At 35.5% G+C, this 20,703-nt stretch overlaps 2 protein-coding genes across 2 annotated transcripts in view; one reads left to right on the top strand and one right to left on the bottom strand.

Moving 5' to 3' along the window:
• Positions 1–570: 570 nt before the first annotated feature.
• On the bottom strand, positions 571–14,059 carry LOC132558697 (serine/threonine-protein kinase Nek2-like). The gene is made up of 9 exons (XM_060223291.1): positions 13,890–14,059; positions 12,167–12,269; positions 11,260–11,477; positions 10,643–10,880; positions 10,010–10,219; positions 9,348–9,555; positions 9,042–9,096; positions 8,680–8,753; positions 571–890 (listed from the first exon to the last, which is right to left on the bottom strand). Exons 1-9 carry the CDS (start codon positions 14,057–14,059, stop codon positions 571–573), a joined length of 1,596 nt encoding a protein of 531 aa, XP_060079274.1.
• A 791-nt stretch (positions 14,060–14,850) lies between these two features.
• LOC132558693 (zinc finger FYVE domain-containing protein 26-like) overlaps positions 14,851–20,703 on the top strand; it is a 42,303-nt gene continuing 36,450 nt past the window's right edge. The window contains exons 1-7 of the mRNA XM_060223288.1: positions 14,851–15,065; positions 15,661–15,766; positions 15,983–16,072; positions 17,799–18,458; positions 19,047–19,214; positions 19,837–19,925; positions 20,249–20,430. Of these exons, the coding sequence (XP_060079271.1) occupies positions 14,851–15,065; positions 15,661–15,766; positions 15,983–16,072; positions 17,799–18,458; positions 19,047–19,214; positions 19,837–19,925; positions 20,249–20,430 (1,510 nt within the window). The remainder of the gene's footprint in view (positions 15,066–15,660; positions 15,767–15,982; positions 16,073–17,798; positions 18,459–19,046; positions 19,215–19,836; positions 19,926–20,248; positions 20,431–20,703) is intronic.

Raw genomic sequence — 20,703 nt, 5'->3', positions numbered from 1 at the left:
TCCTCAGTTGATCCGACATCTCATCTATTACTTATGTACATGTACAATAACCAAGTCCTACTGTCACACACACTAAATGATATAAGAATTTATTGTTAAAGAATATAGTTGATATGTAACTTGAGCAAACCATCTTCCTAAACTCTGCATTACAATGGATACCATTTTATCTGGAGTCTTGTATTAAGATTTTTTTTCCTAGCTAATATTGTTTTCACTGAAACGTAACCTTCACCGATTGATAAACAAATCAGACATCCAGCTATAAATTACATAGGTAAAATATAAATTGTGGAATGTACAGTAGTTATGAGAAATATTAAATAGGGACGGACTGTTTACGGATGGAATGTACTTCATCATTGACAATTATTAATAAGAATTGTAGTACTGTAACGGAAAGCATTTAACAGGATAAATATCCAACCATAGATGCACTTCTGTTTTGTATTTTATAATTTTTAAGTAAATGTACGTAACAGATACAGTTTAAACCAGACTGCATTTTAAAGCTTAAATACCTGGGTATAAAATGTCACCATTAATATAAAGCACTAGTAACGACAAACATTATCTAAAGAACAAGAGATTGGAGTTTTTAGTCCGTGGACGTATGTCATCTTCAATTCCTCGTATTTCCATTGCTCTGGCTTTAGCCTTGAAAAGTTTTTCCTTCAGTTCCCTCCGTTTTGCAAGCTCATTCAAATACAAGTCATTGTAATCTCCTTCTAAGTCAGTAAAAGTGGAGAAGTATGTATCAGATGATGGCACAGTGTGTTTATTTCTACAATTCTCCTTTCCATACATGTCAAATGTGACTTTTTTCTTTGGCGTATCAGGATCCTTTTTCCCCTTCGACAGACAAGAGGACCTACTCTCCAGCGAAAAGTCTGAAAAGTAAATGGTTACACAATACAATGGTGTTTGGGTGAAAAAGTTGAGAGCAAACTCATCTTCCACCAGTGTACAGGATGTGATTCCCAATTAAATGGGAAAAGAAATAGGATAATCTACCACATCAAACACTCCTGTTTCATACCAAATCAGGAACTGTGGTGGGTTCTATTCCAGCCAACAGGGAATCCTACAACAAGACGGCTAGAAAGCATTGTTTGGCTGAAATTGCTTTATCCAAACTAAAGGTAAAGGAATCCAAAATTTTATTCCTATTTGCCCATTGGGCCTCACCCCTCTATCTCCAGGGGGTATACAAAACCATTTGAACAAAAGTCTCCTTTAGCTAAGATTGTTTCACACCAAATTGGGCCTGAATTCTGACATTCATAAAGAAGAAGAATTGTAAAGAATTTGCTTTAATTTCCATATTGGGTCCTGCCCCTACTGCCACAGGGGGCCCCCTAAGACCTATCACTTAAAAAAAAAAATTCCCCTTCACTCTTGGTCCAGGTGAGCTAATAAATCGATCTAATCTGTTTCATAACTAATTTCTTTTTATTTACAATATATAATGTCAAGTGATTGCTTGTTTGCTTGATTTATTGCCCATTAACAGTCAGGGTCAATTTGGGGTGACGTACGTAGCTGGTGACTACCTCAATGCAAGAGACATGCCAGCTGGAACAGTGACATAAAGTGTTGTGCCCAAGGACACAACTATGATAGCACAGGATGCTCTGTGATCTCAGGCTCCTGAGAATTCTCACATTAGGTTGGTAAGTCTTCTCTTGTAACCAACAGAGCTATCATGGCCTCCCACCACACAAATAGCAGTTCCTATTTAAAAACCAAATGTGATGGTCCTTGTATGTTCATGTACTGTAGATACAGGTCACACTGACAAAGTCTGCCAAGGTGATGCAAGTAAATGATGACAATTTCGTCTAAGTATGTCAAACATCTCTGATATCTGAATTGGTACCTAGCTGTATGACCAACTACCAACATGGTTCCGAAGGTGTGAAAGGTGCCGAGGTCACATATTTGGCCGGGATATGCAAGAAAATATTGATGATGTATATAAATGTTAAATGTCCTGATTAAAGAGGAATCTAATGGTTCAGGTTATGTAATGTTACACATTTTATACATGCAGATGCCACTTAATGTTCATCCGCTGTCCTACATACATGTACCTGCATAAATCTAACTAAGTCAATACAATTCTATGACAACATACATGATGGTAAGTATGTTAGTGTACTATTTCCAAGGAGGACCTGTGATAGCTCAGAGCATTGGACTACAAGTGAAGATCCGAAGTGCGACAATTAGTATTTCTCAGGAGTGAAGGAAACAGATTAATCTGTGTTGTCCTGGTGTGTCCTTGGACAAGACACTTTAAACTATTTGCTCTGGATTGAATTAACAGGCCTCTCATATCTTGTTCAGTAAGGTAGCCACTAGCTACTACAGGGATACTCTGCCTCAAAATGACCCTGGCTGTTCCCATGGCAATAAATCAAACAAGCAATTGAACAATTTTCAGGTCTGTGCCACAGGCCAATTCAAGTTCAAATTAGGTTAAAATTCAATGTTTAGAACATATAATTTATTACCAAGTCTGGTAAATGAAATTTGCAAATGTATGAAAGATTGCAAGGCAATGTATTCCATAAAGATCCTGTGGTTTGTACACCTACTGGTAAGGAGTCAACAAGGCAAATGGTCAAACTCAAGTGACTGGTTTGCATTATAACTTCTAATAGAGTTGTGTTATGGTTTCAGTATTGACTCAGACTTAATGTAGTGTAATTTAGGAGTGAATCAAACATGAGTATTGAACTGGTATAAAAACAGTATATTATTATCTAGAAGTGACACACATAGGAGCAGTGATCTAACAATATTTAATTTAATGAGCAGTGTAGTGATATAATATCCAGCAGTGTAGTGGTATAATATCTAGCAGTGAAGTGGTATAATATCTAGCAGTGTAGTGGTATAATATCTAGCAGTGAAGTGGTATAATATCTAGCAGTGTAGTGATATAATATCCAGCAGTGTAGTGGTATAATATCTAGCAGTGAAGTGGTATAATATCTAGCAGTGTAGAGGTATAATATATAGCAGTGTAGTGGTATAATATCTAGCAGTGTAGTGGTATAATATCTAGCAGTGAAGTGGTATAATATCTAGCAGTGTAGTGATATAATATCCAGCAGTGTAGTGGTATAATATCTAGCAGTGAAGTGGTATAATATCTAGCAGTGTAGTGGTATAGTATCTAGCAGTGCAGTGGTATAATATCTAGCAGTGTAGTGGTATAATATCTAGCAGTGCAGCGGTATAATATTTAGCAGTGTAGTGGTATAATATCTAGCAGTATAATATCAAGCAGTGTAGAGGTATAACATCTAGCAGTGTAGTGGTATAGTATCTAGCAGTGTAGTGGTATAATATCTAGCAGTGTAGTGGTATATAGTAGAGACTCGCTTATGAGATTGTTATGGTATTTGCATTTAGTAGTGACTCTGAGTATCTATAGCTGACACAGACATGAGCATTGAAATGGTATTTTGGAATGACTCAATCACTCGGACATGAGCAGTGTAGAAATGTCTAGTATTGACTCAAGAGAGTGTAGTGGTATCTACATGTAGTGACTTAGACATGAGTAGTGTAGATATGTCTAGTAATGACTCAAGTGAGTGTAGTGGTATCTACATGTAGTGACTTAGACATGAGTAGTGTAGATATGTCTAGTAATGACTCAAGTGAGTGTAGTGGTATCTACATGTAGTGACTTAGACATGAGTAGTGTAGATATGTCTAGTAATGACTCAAGTGAGTGTAGTGGTATCTACATGTAGTGACTTAGACATGAGTAGTGTAGATATGTCTAGTAATGACTCAAGTGAGTGTAGTGGTATCTACATGTAGAGACTCAGACATGAGTAGTGTAGATATGTCTAGTAATGACTCAAGTGAGTGTAGTGGTATCTACATGTAGTGACTTAGACATGAGTAGTGTAGATATGTCTAGTAATGACTCAAGTGAGTGTAGTGGTATCTACATGTAGTGACTTAGACATGAGTAGTGTAGATATGTCTAGTAATGACTCAAGTGAGTGTAGTGGTATCTACATGTAGTGACTTAGACATGAAAAGTATCTAGTAGTGACTTGTTCATGAGTAGCTATATCTAGTAGTAACTCCCACATGAACAATGGTTGGCTCAGATATGAGAAGTGAAAATGTATGTAGTAGTGAATCAGACATAAGAAGTGAAATGTATCTAGTAGTGAGTCAGATATGAGAAGTGAAAATGTATCTAGTAGTGAGTCAGATATGAGAAGTGAAAATGTATCTAGTAGTGAGTCAGATATGAGAAGTGAAAATGTATCTAGTAGTGAGTCAGATATGAGAAGTGAAAATGTATCTAGTAGTGAGTCAGATATGAGAAGTGAAAATGTATCTAGTAGTGAGTCAGATATGAGAAGTGAAAATGTATCTAGTAGTGAGTCAGATATGAGAAGTGAAAATGTATCTAGTAGTGAGTCAGATATGAGAAGTGAAAATGTATCTAGTAGAGAGTGAGATATGAGAAGTGAAAATGTATGTAGTAGTGAGTCAGATATGAGAAGTGAAAATGTATCTAGTAGTGAGTCAGATATGAGAAGTGAAAATGTATCTAGTAGAGAGTGAGATATGAGAAGTGAAAATGTATCTAGTAGTGAGTCAGATATGAGAAGTGAAAATGTATCTAGTAGTGATCAGATATGAGAAGTGAAAATGTATCTAGTAGTGAGTCAGATATGAGAAGTGAAAATGTATCTAGTAGTGAGTCAGATATGAGAAGTGAAAATGTATCTAGTAGAGAGTGAGATATGAGAAGTGAAAATGTATGTAGTAGTGAGTCAGATATGAGAAGTGAAAATGTATCTAGTAGTGAGTCAGATATGAGAAGTGAAAATGTATCTAGTAGTGAGTCAGATATGAGAAGTGAAAATGTATCTAGTAGAGAGTCAGATATGAAAAGTGAAAATGTATCTAGTAGAGAGTCAGATATGAGAAGTGAAAATGTATCTAGTAGTGAGTCAGATATGAGAAGTGAAAATGTATCTAGTAGAGAGTCAGACATGAGAAGTGTAATTGTAGCGAGTAGTGAGTCAGACATGAGAAATGTAATTGTAGCGAGTAGTGACCAAGACTTGAGCAGTGATATCTAGTAAGTAACTCACATATAAGCAGTGTAGTGGTATCTAGTAACATAGACAGTATAGTGCTATCTAATAGTGACACATGAACTGTAGTATAGACTGCAGACCCAGACATGGTTTTTCCTGGACTCGGACACAGGCAGTTATGACAACAGTTTAACAAAAAAATGTCTCAAGTAAATAGTGAGAATAAAGCTGTAAGCATGCACAAGACATACACAACTACAGATTATATCAAATAACACAGAAGTTTTAATAATCAATAAAGTAAACAAACACAAAGTATTATTATGCATCAAATCATGTCATGTTGCATAGTTATGTAAAGGATTCCAAAATTTGAACAAATCATAATTAGTAGAACAAAATAAGAGGCCCTCAGGGCCTGTATTGCCCACCTGCTAATAAATCTAATAACTACCATGTTTATATCTGTAACAAGAAGCACCTGCTTCATATTATATAAGCATCAGGTGAAACAAAACTCTAGCTTTCTTGGTTATTGTTAAGTTATTAAAGATTTGAACCTATGACCCATTTACAAGCTTTGTAGCCCTTTATCCAAACATGTTATTGGCTTGATACCATGACCAAGAGACCCTTTGTTATCAAGAAGTTGTGTGAAGATTTTAAAGCAATTTACACTTGTTACCTTGAAAGTTGGTTAAGGTAACTTATTTGAGCAAACTTTTCATTCATTCCTACAAGCATGCTTTTGGTACAATATAATGACATGGGGTCTCTTGGTTACTGAAATGTTGCTACACATTAGACTACTGTGACTTTGAAATGGGGTCAAGGTCATTCACTAAAACAAACTTTGTTGACCTTTATTCAGGCAAGCTACTGGCCAAATATCATTACTCAGGGCCACTTTGTTATTGAGAAGTTCTTTAAAGGGAACAGTTTCCGCAAAGTGGGACGACAGATGCTGCATCACAACATAAAAACAAGTTGGAGGGGCAAAAAAACAAGAATGAAGACGATAGGTATGATTATTAACAAAATGTAAGTGTCTATTATCAAGATAACAATATGACAATATCTTTACGTAAAAATGTATCAAGTACCCACTTGTGACTTTCACTCTATGAGGACCACGAAAATGATTAATCTTTGGCTAAATAAAGTATGATATCTTCAATAGATAAAGTATATGTATAATTATAATAACTAGCAAACGTGAAAGTACATGTATATAAGTAAATATCTACCAAAAGACTAGCATATTTAAGACCAACATCAATCTGGCATTATGTATTGAAGCATTGAGATCAAACTAAAGTAATATTGCACAAAACATGTGTAAACCATAAAATGTTTTTCATAAATTTCATAAATTTTACCTCTGAAGTACATTTTTATGTGGAAACTCACAAGTGTTTGTCAGTTTTAATTTCTTTAGTTCTGTATTTTATTTTTAAAGCAAAACTTTATTTTATAAAATGATGGAAAGAGTACAAACTATATGGAATGAATAATGTATAATATTTGATAAAATCAACATGACAATTACCATGGAAAACAGCCTCAAAGACAAAATGGTGGTGATAATGCAAATCTAAATCAATTGAATACATGGTGTTGATAAGTACAATGATGACTACAACAAGTTACAGCTGTGAAAGCTTCAAATGTTGTCATGCAAGGTTTACATGGTAGAATAGTACACCAGAAGACAATGTGATTGTATATACCTGGAGAATCTATTAGTAACAAATAAAGGTAAACTACAGAGGTATTTATCATCTACAAATAGGATTACTGATAAATCATGTTTTATAGGGATGGGTTGATCTAGAGAGTAAAATAACCATGAATGAAGATTTCAAGCAGGATAATCATTCTGTATGACAATATGTGTAGCCATGCTACAGAAAACATCTCACAAGAAACGTTTGCAGATAAACCACTACATAGCTACCACAAAAACTAATTTCAGGGGATCTGTTTGTTTGGCTCATCACCTTATGAACCCTCTAGGATCTTTTTAGGAGCAGACTCCTTTGACAGTAGAATCTGGTGGCTACCTTCTTGAACACCACATAGAAATTCCACCACATGGCATCCAAAGCTGTAACGTTAAAGCATCTTACCAAAAGGACACAACCACGACAGTACAAGAGGATCCATGATTTCAGCTTCCTTAGAAACACAAACCAAGTCTGGTAGGGATTTTCAAACCACACATCTTTTCACCCAAGTCCCAAAAAATTATGTCCATTGACCAAGCTGTCGCAAAGGCTATGTAGGACACGCAGTTAAAAAGATTACAGAGCACTGCGTAAACTACATTAGATAACATCACAGGACACTGATTTCACAGGAAATCATCAGCATTTTGTACTTTGATCCTGTAGCATCAATTCATTTGCTAAGATGAAACAACAGATCTTAACTTTTCATTTTGTGCATTTTTAGATATCAATAGATCCTTTGTTAATTTGCAAAGCCCTTTTATTACAGCCAGGTTCACCTGATTTTTTTCTGGCAACAGCACCCAAAATGGATTACCTCTTCATAAACATTTGTATACAAAATAACTAACAACATTTTATATACTTTTTCTTCATTTAAAAAAATTCTGCAAAAGTATATCACAGTTTCATTTAAAACATTTACTATTAACTTGCATTTCAAAATTGTTGAATACATGAAAAATACTTTCCATTTTGAGTACTGTCCCATTTGGGGTCCTGTGAAGTTACTTCATACAAGTAGCAGCTGAGTATGGTAACTACAGAGACAATAGCTTGACAAAAAAGCAAGCAGGGAACTAGAAAAAAATGCATTATCACAACCATTATCAAAAGAAAGAATACATATAGGTAGTTATAGCAGTACACACAGGCTGAGACAGCAGTAAGTGTACAGTAGCATTACATGCACACAGGCACATATCCCTAACCCCTACCACCAACATATGTGTATTTTATCAATAATCACATTAATTTTCATTTTAGAAGAAAAAATTACAATTATGATTGCTTCCATGAAAGTTGATAACCAACAGAACATTATAAAACATATGAACTTTGGGGTTGGAAATCTGTGCCATGTTACAAACAGACTACAAACTAGTCAGAAAAAGGGAAATCACTTTAGTTTCCTGCAAAAACATACAGCAGCACTTCATTGCTGATACATCATCAAGCTCATCAAACGAAAACAAATCAGATCTAGGTTGTACTGAAACAACTAATTGAGTCCCTGGTGAAAAGACAACATCTGTGTCACTATAATTAAGACACTAGTCACCAGTCAGTATAACTTTTTTTATAGGGAGCAAACACTAAAGTGATTTCCAGCTGACAAATGTTAGAGTATTAAAGCACATAGTAGTATCAAACAGTCACACAAATCTAAGTGTCCTTCCCATTACACATGTGGTCCAGCCGGTTGAGAGGCGTGGTGTCTGTCCGGTTACATATTGGATCCAACTGATTAAGAGGGGTACGGGACCGACCAACCTTCACCTTACGTGTGGGAATGTTTGGGTACACAAAGCCTTTGGTTGGAGGGTATATAGGGGAGATTGGGATGGGGCTTTCCTGCCTACCTGCATCCCCTGCTGGAAGTACATCTCTGTCTATACTGCCCTTTCGACCAAAGTCTCTGATCAGCATCTCTGCCCTGTAATGTATTAAGTCAGGTTTCTGTCACAAAAATACAGCACTTAGAGACATTTATTGCACATTTTAAACTAATACCAGGTCTAACTCTAAAAAATAACAACAAACTGAATGAAATGTTAAATAACAATTTCATTTACAATCGACCTTGAAATTTGAAAGCAGGCTGAATAGTAACAAGTAATCACAAGCAAGTGCTACTATCTATCATCAAGGACAGACACCTAAAAAGTATGTACTTTTTGGCACAAATCAAGACAAATTATATACAAATTAAATATATATATACCTTTTCATTTTTTCTTCTAGAAGCTTTTCTTTCAAGGAAAATTGTTTTTCCCTCTCTGGAATGAAAGAGAAAATTATTATCATACTGCATCACTTCATCATAGTTTTAGGATCAAATATGGTACAAAGAGGACAAGAATATTTATACAACAGTATGTAGTATTTCAGCTTGAAAAAATTACCATTTTTAAGTACATAAGTGTGTATTAATACAAGTTAATACTGCATTGGTACTCAACAGTAAGTATTTAAACGGAATGTTTAAGCAATCAATTGACCTCCTTCTCTGAATATAAAACACCAGTACCATCCAATTCCTTCTCCCTAAAGTCTAGTTTCCGTTCTCTGCTACGCAGCTCCTCCTCCCACTCCTTTTGTGACCGTGACTCTGGGCTTGACAACCTTGGCCGGGAGTCACGACGACCCTCATCACGTTTCTCAAGACCCAAACATATCTGTTTTCTCATCACCAATGGATCATTAAGTACTTCCTCAATAGTTGGCCTTTTGTGAACCTGTTTGGAAATAGAGTTAGGAAAATGTTAATACATTTTCACCATGATTTGATATCAGAATGAAAAAAAATAACATTTTTACACAAGACCAATCTAGAAAATTTTGTAGACATAATTGCCCTTGCTCCCATCCATGTAAATTTCCATGTGCAACTATTTTCCGTAGACAATATTAACCATGACCTTGACAGATAAACAAATATTCATCTTTTTAAGATTTTTCTTATAGCTGACTTTTATAGTAAAGAAATGAAGACAGCAGAGAGATGACATTGATTCCAGACACAGTATGATGGGAAGGACATTGGCAGTGTCATATTCTCACCCACCCCACACCATTAAATAGTAGAGCCTGAAATGTTCTGTATTCAATGCATGCTATACTATTAATGGTTAATAGTTTGCCTCCTGATTTTTCCATATAATGGAGTTTGATATATTTGAGTGAATTTACCTCTACTCTGATTATTTTGGCTATGACGCTGTTAAGCCCATCAGAATATTTGTGTGGTATCCGCACAAAGTCACCAACTCTGATTTTTTTGTTAAGTTCATGTTGATTTGATGCTGTGAATGGAGGACGGAGGGCACAGAGTTCATACAGGATACAGCCCATGGACCATATATCCGACTTCTCATTGTATGACATGTTGTTTACCAACTCCTGAAAATAAACAAAACATTCACTTTATCTATATCACTTGTGATCACACATTAGGTGACTGATCCTCATTGAAACACAGGTGTCATCAATTTCTATCCGGTACTCAAGTAGTCAATACCATTTTCATTTCTCAGTAAAATTACTGGTAGGCACATCTTATAAGCTGCTTGTCAGTTATCATAACATTTACACGTGTTATATAAACAACATCAAGACTTACAGAAGTACTAACTGGGGACTCCTGTATGTTGTTCAGGGAAGTAGCCACCAGCTACTTCAAGGAGATTGTGCCTCGGGCAATTAACAGATATCAAACATGACTGTAATATCTATACTATAAAGTTACTTGCGTCATTCTAATGACCTTCAGACATAAACAGGCAATGAAAGAAGTATGATACTTTCTAAGCTTATGAAACTTACAGGTGACATATAATAGGGCGTTCCTACATAGGTCTTAGCAAAGCTTGTTTCATGGTGTAGTACTCTGGCCAGACCAAAGTCACCCAGTTTGACATTTTCATCAGAGTCAAGGAAAATGTTAGCCGGTTTGAGATCACGATGTAACACAGCCTTGCCATTCTTGCGTCTATGACATTCTTGTAATGCCATGGTGATTTGTACTAAAATCTTCCACACAAAGTCCTCCTGCATGTACACTCTGAAAAATGGCAAATAATGATTTTCTTGCTTAATGTGACTGAAGATGCAAGCTTGCTGACACTTGAAGTCTTTTGATACACTTTTAGATGCTCCAGATCCAAATTCTAGACAATTATAAAAATTACATAAAGACAGTGCATTAAAATGAATACCAAAGTCCTAAATGTGGGAGACTTGATTTCACATAGTATTGCTTTAATCCCAAGAGTTAGGATTCTGATGTAGCTTAAAACATATTTGAATTTGTGAATCAGAGCTTCATCTCATTGTTTTGTATTGTGTCACTGATACAGCTTTGGGATGCTGCCTCTTACAAGGAAACATTTATCATTACTGTGTTCTGTCATGTTTGAAACAAATAATTGATTATAACATACTCGTCACGGCGGCATCTAGTGATGAGGGACGCGAGGTCGCCACGGTCGCAGAACTCCATTATTATGTAGATGGTGGTGTTGCTACGATCAATGATGCGGTCATAATACCGCACAATGTTGGGATGTCGCAGCTCACGCAGTAGGTTCACCTCTGACACTAACATTTGCTTCTCCGACTCTGTCATCGACCCATAGTCCATCTCTTTCCACGCCAACACCTGAACATTATCACTATCTATCAACATTTCTTCATTCCACTAGTCTTATTATGTATGTAGGTAAGTGTACATGTATCCTTATCAATTAACTATAATACATGTAACATCTACTTGTTCAGTATATCTTGGATCCGACACACTGTTCAGATGTAGTTCATTAGTAAACCACATCCTGTCATCTATATGAAACACAATTAGAAAGAGTGATCATTGGTAAGCAGCTTGCTGATATGAAGTGCTATAGAAAGATAATTCAAATGAGTGACCACTTTCAAGTCACCAAATGTTTAAAACTGTTCAATTATCTTGTTGTCAATAATCTAAAGGTCAATGATTAAACTACTGGGCCTGCAGCATGTGGGTATGATGGAAAACAACATGATATACAAAAGTTGCTGAAATAACTGACATCCTGTCAAGTTCATTTAGGTCAAATGTATTAAAATATAACCAAAATGTTTAAAGTTGTATTTTGTCAGTTTCATGCTGGGATTTATTTAAATGAATGATCTTGATCTACATCAAGATTATACAGGTCAGATGTTTCAAAATCTTCAAATTAAGATGACAGTTACCAGAGATGATGGACACATATCCACGCCTTTACAATAACAAAGTCAATAAAAATGATATATATAAATCCTACTGACTCAATATATTGAATGGCTGCTGGTTGTTGTAATTCATACCTTTCCATCTTTCTTGCGTCGAATCTTGCGACACGTTCCATATGACCCTGAGCCTATTGTTGAAATGACTTCAAAATCATCAAGTGTACTAGGCATCCTTGGGCTGAAATAATATCAAACAAATCTTTTACATCAGTTTCAAGACTAATGATAGCAAAATCACATAATTAAGCCCTCTCTGATCATACTCCATGATAAATCATTATTAATAACTTTTTCACAATAAAACTTTGAATTAAAAAGTAGCCAGCTGTTGAATGCTACAGGTTGTAGAACATGTATGGTTATAAGAAGTGTTCCATAACAAAGCCACTGTTCTGTTGACAAAATGCAAACAGGCTGATGAAAACATCAAAAATACATTTATATCTTGAACATGGAACTTACTCACCTCATTCTTAATATACATATACAATGTGTGTATGAAACTGCTTTTGCAATATCAAAATCTCACAAAAAAAAAGTATTCAGGCTGTTACAGTTCCCGTTTGAATCAACCACATTAGCAGCATAAAATATATGTGCATGTTGTCACTATGTCTCATACTCTAGCTTCTCTAGGACTTATACATAGTTTTAAGTCCAGTTAAACAGGTTCTGTAAACATGAAGTGAATGTCTTAGTCCAGTCCCTGTATTGTAATAGTCATCTCCACTTAGCTTTGTCAAACAAGCCCCAAGGGAGCACTTTAGCACCACATCAATATTCTCTCACAAACTGTGTTAAAATAACTCTATCTATCAAAGCTGGACAATAGGTATTATACAGGTGTCAAACAGTTGTATACCTGGACTAATTAGCAGTTAGTTAGAGGGATCAAAGGGAGGAAAAAGTAGTCTGATCAGAGTGTCTGTATAAATGTAAACAATACAGGACCCTGTGAGATAATGTGACATTGGTGTTGTTTGTTACAGTGCATTCATTCAACAAGAGTTTCAGACTTGAGACCACATGCTATATATATCATACAGCTGAGTGTGGACAGAATGGTGAAATGATATTACTCCTTTGTGTCTGTTTAACACAAACAGGCTATGCATATATTGTTGCAAGAAGTTTGGAAAATTAGCACTGATTTTAAGAAGACTAAATGACCAATTCATGTTTGAAGTGGAAAGGTTAAATTTCCCACATCCTGAGATTATATAATTTACCCCTAAAATGATAAAATATCAGTTTATATTTACATTGAACATTTGTGTTAAATACATTTATCAATATACAAATTCAGTTATACTGTGTCTATTTAACTACAAGCCAGCCAATGCAATAATCTGACTTCTGGGTATTATTGTTATATATGTAATGTATTTGTACTTAATTACCCAGTTCAATTAATTCTACTCCAAATTAAAAAAAAAACAAAACATTTGAATAAAAAGCTAATGTAAAGGGATAATGTTTAAGAATGCTAAAAAAGCATTGATTTTGTAATGCCCCCTTTTTTAAATGAGATTCAGAAAATGTATTTTCATATTTTCTGCACATTGATAATTTTATAATGATGTTATCTGTATAGAAATGTCTCATTCGTTTGAAGTAACTAAATTTCACATTTCCTATGTGCAAGAAATAGATTTACATGTTATAAAGGCAAATGATTACTTATCTTTAATTCAAATACAACATTGTGTACACCTCCTTATTAATATTGTATGCTCTATTTTTTCAATTAAAACGCAGATTGATATAGAGATATGTTGCATAACATGCTGTTTCTTACACTTTAGACTTGCAATCATCCGTTGCTGAAACGGGTCTATGCGCATCCCCAAATCCGAATGCAAGGTCGATAGCAAGCTTATTTCCTGTTAGACTGTGACCAGTGCCATTCTCATTTTTTCGGATTTTCACAGGAACTGCGAGAGGATCAATTTCAACCACTCCAGCCATATCTTATTTTTGACCTCACCAAACTGCTCCTAAACTATATATCTTTTACGAATCAGCTGATCTTGTAGAAGTAATCCATTTCGGAAACGAATTACGATGACTTGTTCCGATTTGGGAATAGGTCTACCCGTAGCCTATCAAACACAGGGGAAATGTCATATAGAGTAGTGCTTTTGTTTATATTTCACAGGACTTGTTTCAACTTGTCACTGTGCCCGCCATGTATGGTATATTTGGAAATTTCCTACATATGGAAGTCTTGTAATATTGTTCAGTTATAAAAATTCGATATACTTACTATCTTTGCAGAAACCGCTACATTGATTTTTATTTATTCACAATAAATAAAATACAATGCAAAATAAGTCCATTTCAATGCTTCGAAATTGCCGCAAAATGAAACGGAGATTATGATTGGTTTATTTGATATATCACGCCGTTTTCTAACTATTTATATGGAAACGGTAATGGCACCACAACTTCCGGAATTTAAAATGTGTTATTTGCTGTGATTTTTATGAAATATACAGCAAGTAAGAGTATCATATGAATAACATAATTATTTTATATTTTATGCCTAATTGTTAACCTGGAATTTTGTACCAACGTTCCCCCTGTCAGTAATTGAATTATTATCATCCTGCCACAGTTCAAAGGTTAACCTCTCATGTGATCAAACAAGATGGCGATATCCATCATAACAAACATTGAACTTCTGAACTTCAATGGCAGTTTTTAAATATGATGCTGTACCCAAGGCGTTATCAAAATAATAGCTATCGTGATTCAGGATGGAAAAAACTGGCAACAAAGACGTTTTTCCTTATAAACAGGAGCGCCAATATTCGGTTGAAAGGCTGTTTCAGTATTTCTGTAACAATCTGTACCTAGGACAGTGGGAGGTTGCCCGCGCCTGTCTTCAGCAGCTGCATCACGAGGGACAACTGATTGGAAGGAATGTCAAAGACATACTTCGGGAGATCACAGAGAATCCTTATGACAGAAGGTTTGTCTAATGATGGCGGAATTTTCAAAGAACAAACTACCATTGTATATGCATGATCATCCGTATGAATGCTACACCTGTCCTGTATCTAACAGGAAAAAAATCATAAAGGATAGATAATCATAACTTTTCAGACTAGGATTAATCATTTCCAAGGTTATTAAGTAAATTCAGAAAAGTTTGTATGAAAATTCATCCGATCTTTAACCCTGTTAAGTACTAGCTGCTCAGCTAGAGAGATCTCCTTTTTCGTTTGATTGGTTGAATGTAACGCAATGAAGCCAGTGGTCCGGGGTTTGAATCGTAGTGGAGGCAGTGAAATAAAAATAATGTCCTCAGACTCTAGGTATTACAAATCTTTGATGGCATTTTTAAAAACAAATAATTATAATTGTTGATTTTAAGATTTAAGAAAATGTTGTGATTGTGATGTTAATGTCTTCCCAATGGTATACAAAGAACGATTAATCTATATTTCAAGAGTGTCAATGAGGAAGATTACTCACAATATGTTTAAAATCAAACTGGTGTTGGAACTAGTTCTCATTCAATATCATTATACCAGCATTTGTAATAAGAAATTTTGTTTTATCAGCTTCAGTATTGGCCCAGAATGCTCAGTGACATCCCCTCAACAGTTGTCATGGCTTAGTCTCCAGGAGTATCGGAAGTTCGATTCATCCTGTCAAGGAGGGGACAAGGTAATTGATAGCATATAATTTTAAGTCAGGGTAATGTATTTTCATCAAATATACTGTGCTTTTCCTAATCAGCATGTAAATGATTTTGGACATTCTGCACATGGAACATGTTGGAAATTCTCTCTCTCCAATGCATAATGTATTCTGATAACTACAGATGTCCAATCAACGTTATTAAACTGTACCGTATATATATATATATTAATTTTTTTACAGAAAAGCAACAGTGACTTTTTACAACAAAACACAGAATTCCAGCTGCTTCTCCTGGAAACTTGTCACAATGTGTCTGAGTGTATCATCAGGGTAGGTATTAAGGTTTTTGTCAGGGTCGTTATCCAGAATTGATATCAGTGTAGGTATTAAGGTTTTTGTCAGGGTAGTTATCCAGAATTGATATCAGTGTAGGTAGCAAGGTTTTTGTCAGGGTGGTTATCCAGAATTGATATCAGTGTAGGTAGCAAGGTTTTTGTCAGGGTAGTTATCCAGAATTGATATCAGTGTAGGTAGCAAGGTTTTTGTCAGGGTAGTTATCCAGAATTCATATCAGGTTAGGTAGCAAGGTTTTTGTCAGGGTAGTTATCCAGAATTGATATCAGTGTAGGTAGCAAGGTTTTTGTCAGGGTAGTTATCCAGAATTCATATCAGGTTAGGTAGCAAGGTTTTTGTCAGGGTAGTTATCCAGAATTGATATCAGGTTAGATAGCAAGGTTTTTGTCAGGGTAGTGTTCCAGAATAGTTCCAGTGTAGGTGGCAAGGTTTTTGTCAGGGTAGTTATCCAGAATTGATATCAGTGTAGGTAGCAAGGTTTTCGTCAGGGTAGTTATCCAGAATTGATATCAGTGTAGGTAGCAAGGTTTTTGTCAGGGTAGTTATCCAGAATAGTTCCAGTGTAGGTAGCAAAGTTTTTGTAAGGATAGGAACCCATGTTTGTTGTTTGAGTTAGTAGGATGCTGAATTTGTTGACACAGGAGGTAGCTGAGTTTGTTGGTAGTGTGGGTAGGTATTCAGAGTTTTTGACACAGAAGGTAGCTCTGTTTCTTGTTAGGATAAGTAGCTAGGTTTATTGACAAGGTAGGTAGCTGAGTTGATTGACAGAGTAGTTACCCAGGTTTGTTGTCTGATTGCTAGCAAGCTTTTCATCAGACTAATCACCGAGGTTGTTATCAGGGTATATAGCTGTGTTTGTTGGCAGGATAGGTAATCAGGTTTGTTTTCAAGATAGGTCACTAGGTTTGATGTTTGTGTGACAGGTAGTTACACAAAGAGTTACATTTAGTTATCTGTGTGGTGGCATTAGAGTAGGTTACTGTGTGTGATGTCAGGATAGTTATCTGTTTGATATCAGGCTAGATATCTGTGGATAACATCAGGCCAATTGCCTGTTTGAATAATCATCTGTGTTTGACATCTGGGTAGTTGATAGAGTGTGTGACACCATGAGAGTTATTTGTGTGTGACATTTGGATAGTTATTTGTGTGTGACGTTAGGATAGTTACATGTATATGTGTAACATGGTTGTTATTGTTGTATGACATTGGGGTAATTATCTGTTTGACATCAGGTTATTATCTGTTTACGACATCACGAGAAGTTTCTGTGTGTGACTTCAGGGTAGATATCATTGTGCTACATCATGGCAATAACCTGGGTGTCATTAGGATAGGGTCTTTGTGACTTATTTACAAGGTAGGTTACTATGTTACTGAAGTAATGTACTGAATTAATGATAATATACTGTTTATTATTATTATCACATGATTATGATGAAGTTTCAAACATTTATTTGTGTGATATGATTTATCAAAAGTTTGTTGATAATTCTGACATTCATCAATGTCTTGACTTCTGATAAACTAACTTCTCCTTAATTTTTATCTTGAAAATGAAAAAAAGTACATGTAATACCAAAACAGAAAAGTATTGAGATGTTATGAACATTTATCCCTGAATTATGCACCATTTTACCATTTACACTATTTTGATATATGATGACATATTAATATGTTCTTACACCATCTTTTGTTTTAGGATTTATATAGTTATCATAAATGTATTACTGAAGCCTCCCTGACAAGTACAAGCAAAGCAGCTTTGGTCACGTTGTCAGCAGATCTTCAGGAATTCCTCCAAACCAAGCTACTAGAACAACCTGTCTTGGGACATACAGTCATACGTTCAATTTTAGCAGAGAAGAAGTACACTTTCTTTAAAAAAAATAATGACATTCTTCAAAACATTTACCTACAGGGAATTAACAATATTTTGGATAGGTACTCCAATTTCTGTACCCAGGAGGTGACTGAAGTAGTAAGGGAAGACAAAATACGAACTGTATATGAACTTTTAGCTCTGTACGACCCAGAACCTTATCAAAATTATGTCCCTTTGCGTGAGCTCTTCGCAAGATTCCTTGAGCTATCTGGTGGTGTGGGCAATGTGCTGAGCAAAGACAGGATTCTCTCATCCATGATTGGAAAGACCAGTACCTACTTGGTTGAGGAATTCTGTAAACTGGAATATGAGCTGGAAAACAAATGTGTACCTATTAGTAACTACACTGACTGTAGTCTTGATGAGAATAGCAGACAATTCATTCAATGGATAAAAAACTCGGATGTGAAAATACGTCTGCATTGGTTATTTGTTCTTTGTTTAGAAAGACAAGAGCATTTCCTAAAGACGATAATAGTAAGTATAAACTGATGAATACTTTTTTAATCAGGTGGATAGAGAGGCTGTACAATATAACGAAGGGGATAGGTTACAAAATTTAGTCAACTCATGTTTATGTCTAAAACTTTAGGTCTGGAAAACTCTGGAAAGATTTTTTAAAATAAAGCCCCATTATATATAGCTGTCACTGAAGAAATTGAAGGGAAAAAAATAACCTATTTATAAAGATACAGTTAAAATTAACTTATCTGAGAAATTTTCAGGTTGATATCATGCACTGAATTGATGTAACAGCAGTTAAAACTCCTTCTTTGTAAACATGCCTCCATTTTGTACCATTTTAATTCACGATGCATACATTGGTTCCTAAAGGGTCTCCATAACATCATTTATTTAAGGAAAGGTGAGATGTGTCCATATCATTATATGTCCACTGTACATCTTGTCTTAACACAGTAATGATTGATCCATTGTTTGTAGAGGAAATGTATACTTTGATAATTGTAAATCTGAGACATTTATTGTCATACTGCCATTATCATACCTCTTATAAAGTAAAAAGTTGTTGTTTTCTTTTGGTGTAAATTCATATATACTTTTCAGGAAACTGCCATTACCTTGATAAAGAACAGTTCATTTGTGGAGTTAACAGAACTTTTGAAACCAGAGGAGTTGTGGCCTCTAAAGCCATTGCTACTGTTACATGGCTGGTCCTTTTGTAAATCATGCACTCAGGCCAAAATATTACTTGATACGCTGTGGGATGATCAGGTTTGTACCTTACACTTTACTCTTTGCCCATGTGTACCTTAAACTTTACACACTGCCCATATATATATATATATATACCTTCACTTTACAAATGGTCCATATGTACCTTACACAGGGCCCATATATACCTAACACTTTACACATGGCTCATATGTACCTTACACATGGCCCATATATACCTTCACTTTACAAATGGTCCATATGTACCTTACACTTTACACACGGCTCATATGTACCTTACACATGGCCCATATATACCTTCACTTTACAAATGGCCCATATGTACCTTACACTTTACACACGTCCCATAAGTACCTTCAACTTTAGACGTGGCCCATATATTCCTTACACTTTGCAAAAGGCCCATATATACCTTAAACTTTACACACAACCCAAGTATACTTGACACTTTATACACAACCCAAATATACCCTTGCAATTTACTCTTTGCCCATATGTACCTTAAACTCTATACACAACCCAAATATACCCTTGCAATTTACTCTTTGCCCATATGTACCTTGAAGTATTAATAAATGGTGAATATCAAGATGTTTTGTATTTGTTCTCTGATTGTTCAGCAAATACGTTGCACATGTAATACACTATTTTCCTTGTCCAGGCCCAGTTCCAGCATCCAGCCCTAGAGGCAGGCTGCAGCAAGCTATCTTACCAAATAGACTTGATACAATGGTGTCTTGATCGTACAAAGTAAGTCAGCCATCTATTTATCACAAGTTGTATTTGTATATTCCAATAGTTACCACAGCCTTAACCTTTACAATCAAAGGTCAGAGTCAGTGAGTCCTATAGGATGTGTTTGAACAATTGTTAAATTTACATGGCCATGGTCAAGGTCATGCATGTGCAAAGGTCAAGGTCATATGGCCAGGATCAAATGTTTATCTCTTCATCGGTGTATATTTAGTAATAAACAATGAGTATGATTTGGCCTATTGTGAGAGACGTGTGTTTTAACTCACACAAAAAAACAAAAAAAAATTAAGTTCTACTTATTTACTTCCTCTGCACAGGCCACTTCTGAAGGGGAATGAGGATGGACTTTCTAATCACCAGAAGCGTGCAGCAGAGATGTTCCTTGGATTAGAAACCCATTCTGTGTTATTTGTTCTCCATCAATCCACCAGAATATCCTCCCTTGATCAAGAGGAAGTCTTCCATCTCCTTCAGAAAAGTCCTCTACAGGAAGAGGCAGGTAAGAAAGAGAGATCACACACTGGTTAGCCAAGCTGAGCTCAAACTTAACAAAAAGAATTTTACTTTGTTTGGAGCAGAAAGAGTACTTGAGTCAGCAGTTTAAGAAATCTTTTCTTCTCTAATCTGAGTGAATTATGTTAAGGGCAGTATGATTATAGAAATTACTGATGTCAATTCATGCCGTTTTTGTGTGAATGAATCTGTGACCTTCATTATGAAGTTACTTTTGTTAAGTTTCACATCAACTTCAGGAGTGATTTAGTTTTGCTGG

This window comes from Ylistrum balloti, unplaced genomic scaffold (assembly GCF_031769215.1).
Source record: "Ylistrum balloti isolate Yb309-2 unplaced genomic scaffold, AGI_CSIRO_Ybal_v1 Utg370812, whole genome shotgun sequence".
In the NCBI taxonomy this organism is placed as follows: Eukaryota; Metazoa; Mollusca; class Bivalvia; order Pectinida; family Pectinidae; genus Ylistrum; species Ylistrum balloti.
This window is presented reverse-complemented; position numbering and strand designations above follow the sequence as displayed.

What these genes read in the sequence shown, in the direction of transcription:
- LOC132558697 (XM_060223291.1), bottom strand. Translation starts at nt 14,059, where the DNA reads ATGGCTGGAGTGGTTGAAATTGATCCTCTCGCAGTTCCTGTGAAAATC. An exon ending in GACGCAAGAAAGATGGAAAG is followed by an intron (nt 11,478 to 12,166) that starts GTATGAATTACA and finishes GATAATGTTCAG; the next exon opens with GTGTTGGCGTGGAAAGAGAT. An exon ending in TAGGGAGAAGGAATTGGATG is followed by an intron (nt 9,097 to 9,347) that starts GTACTGGTGTTT and finishes CTTTCATTCCAG; the next exon opens with AGAGGGAAAAACAATTTTCC.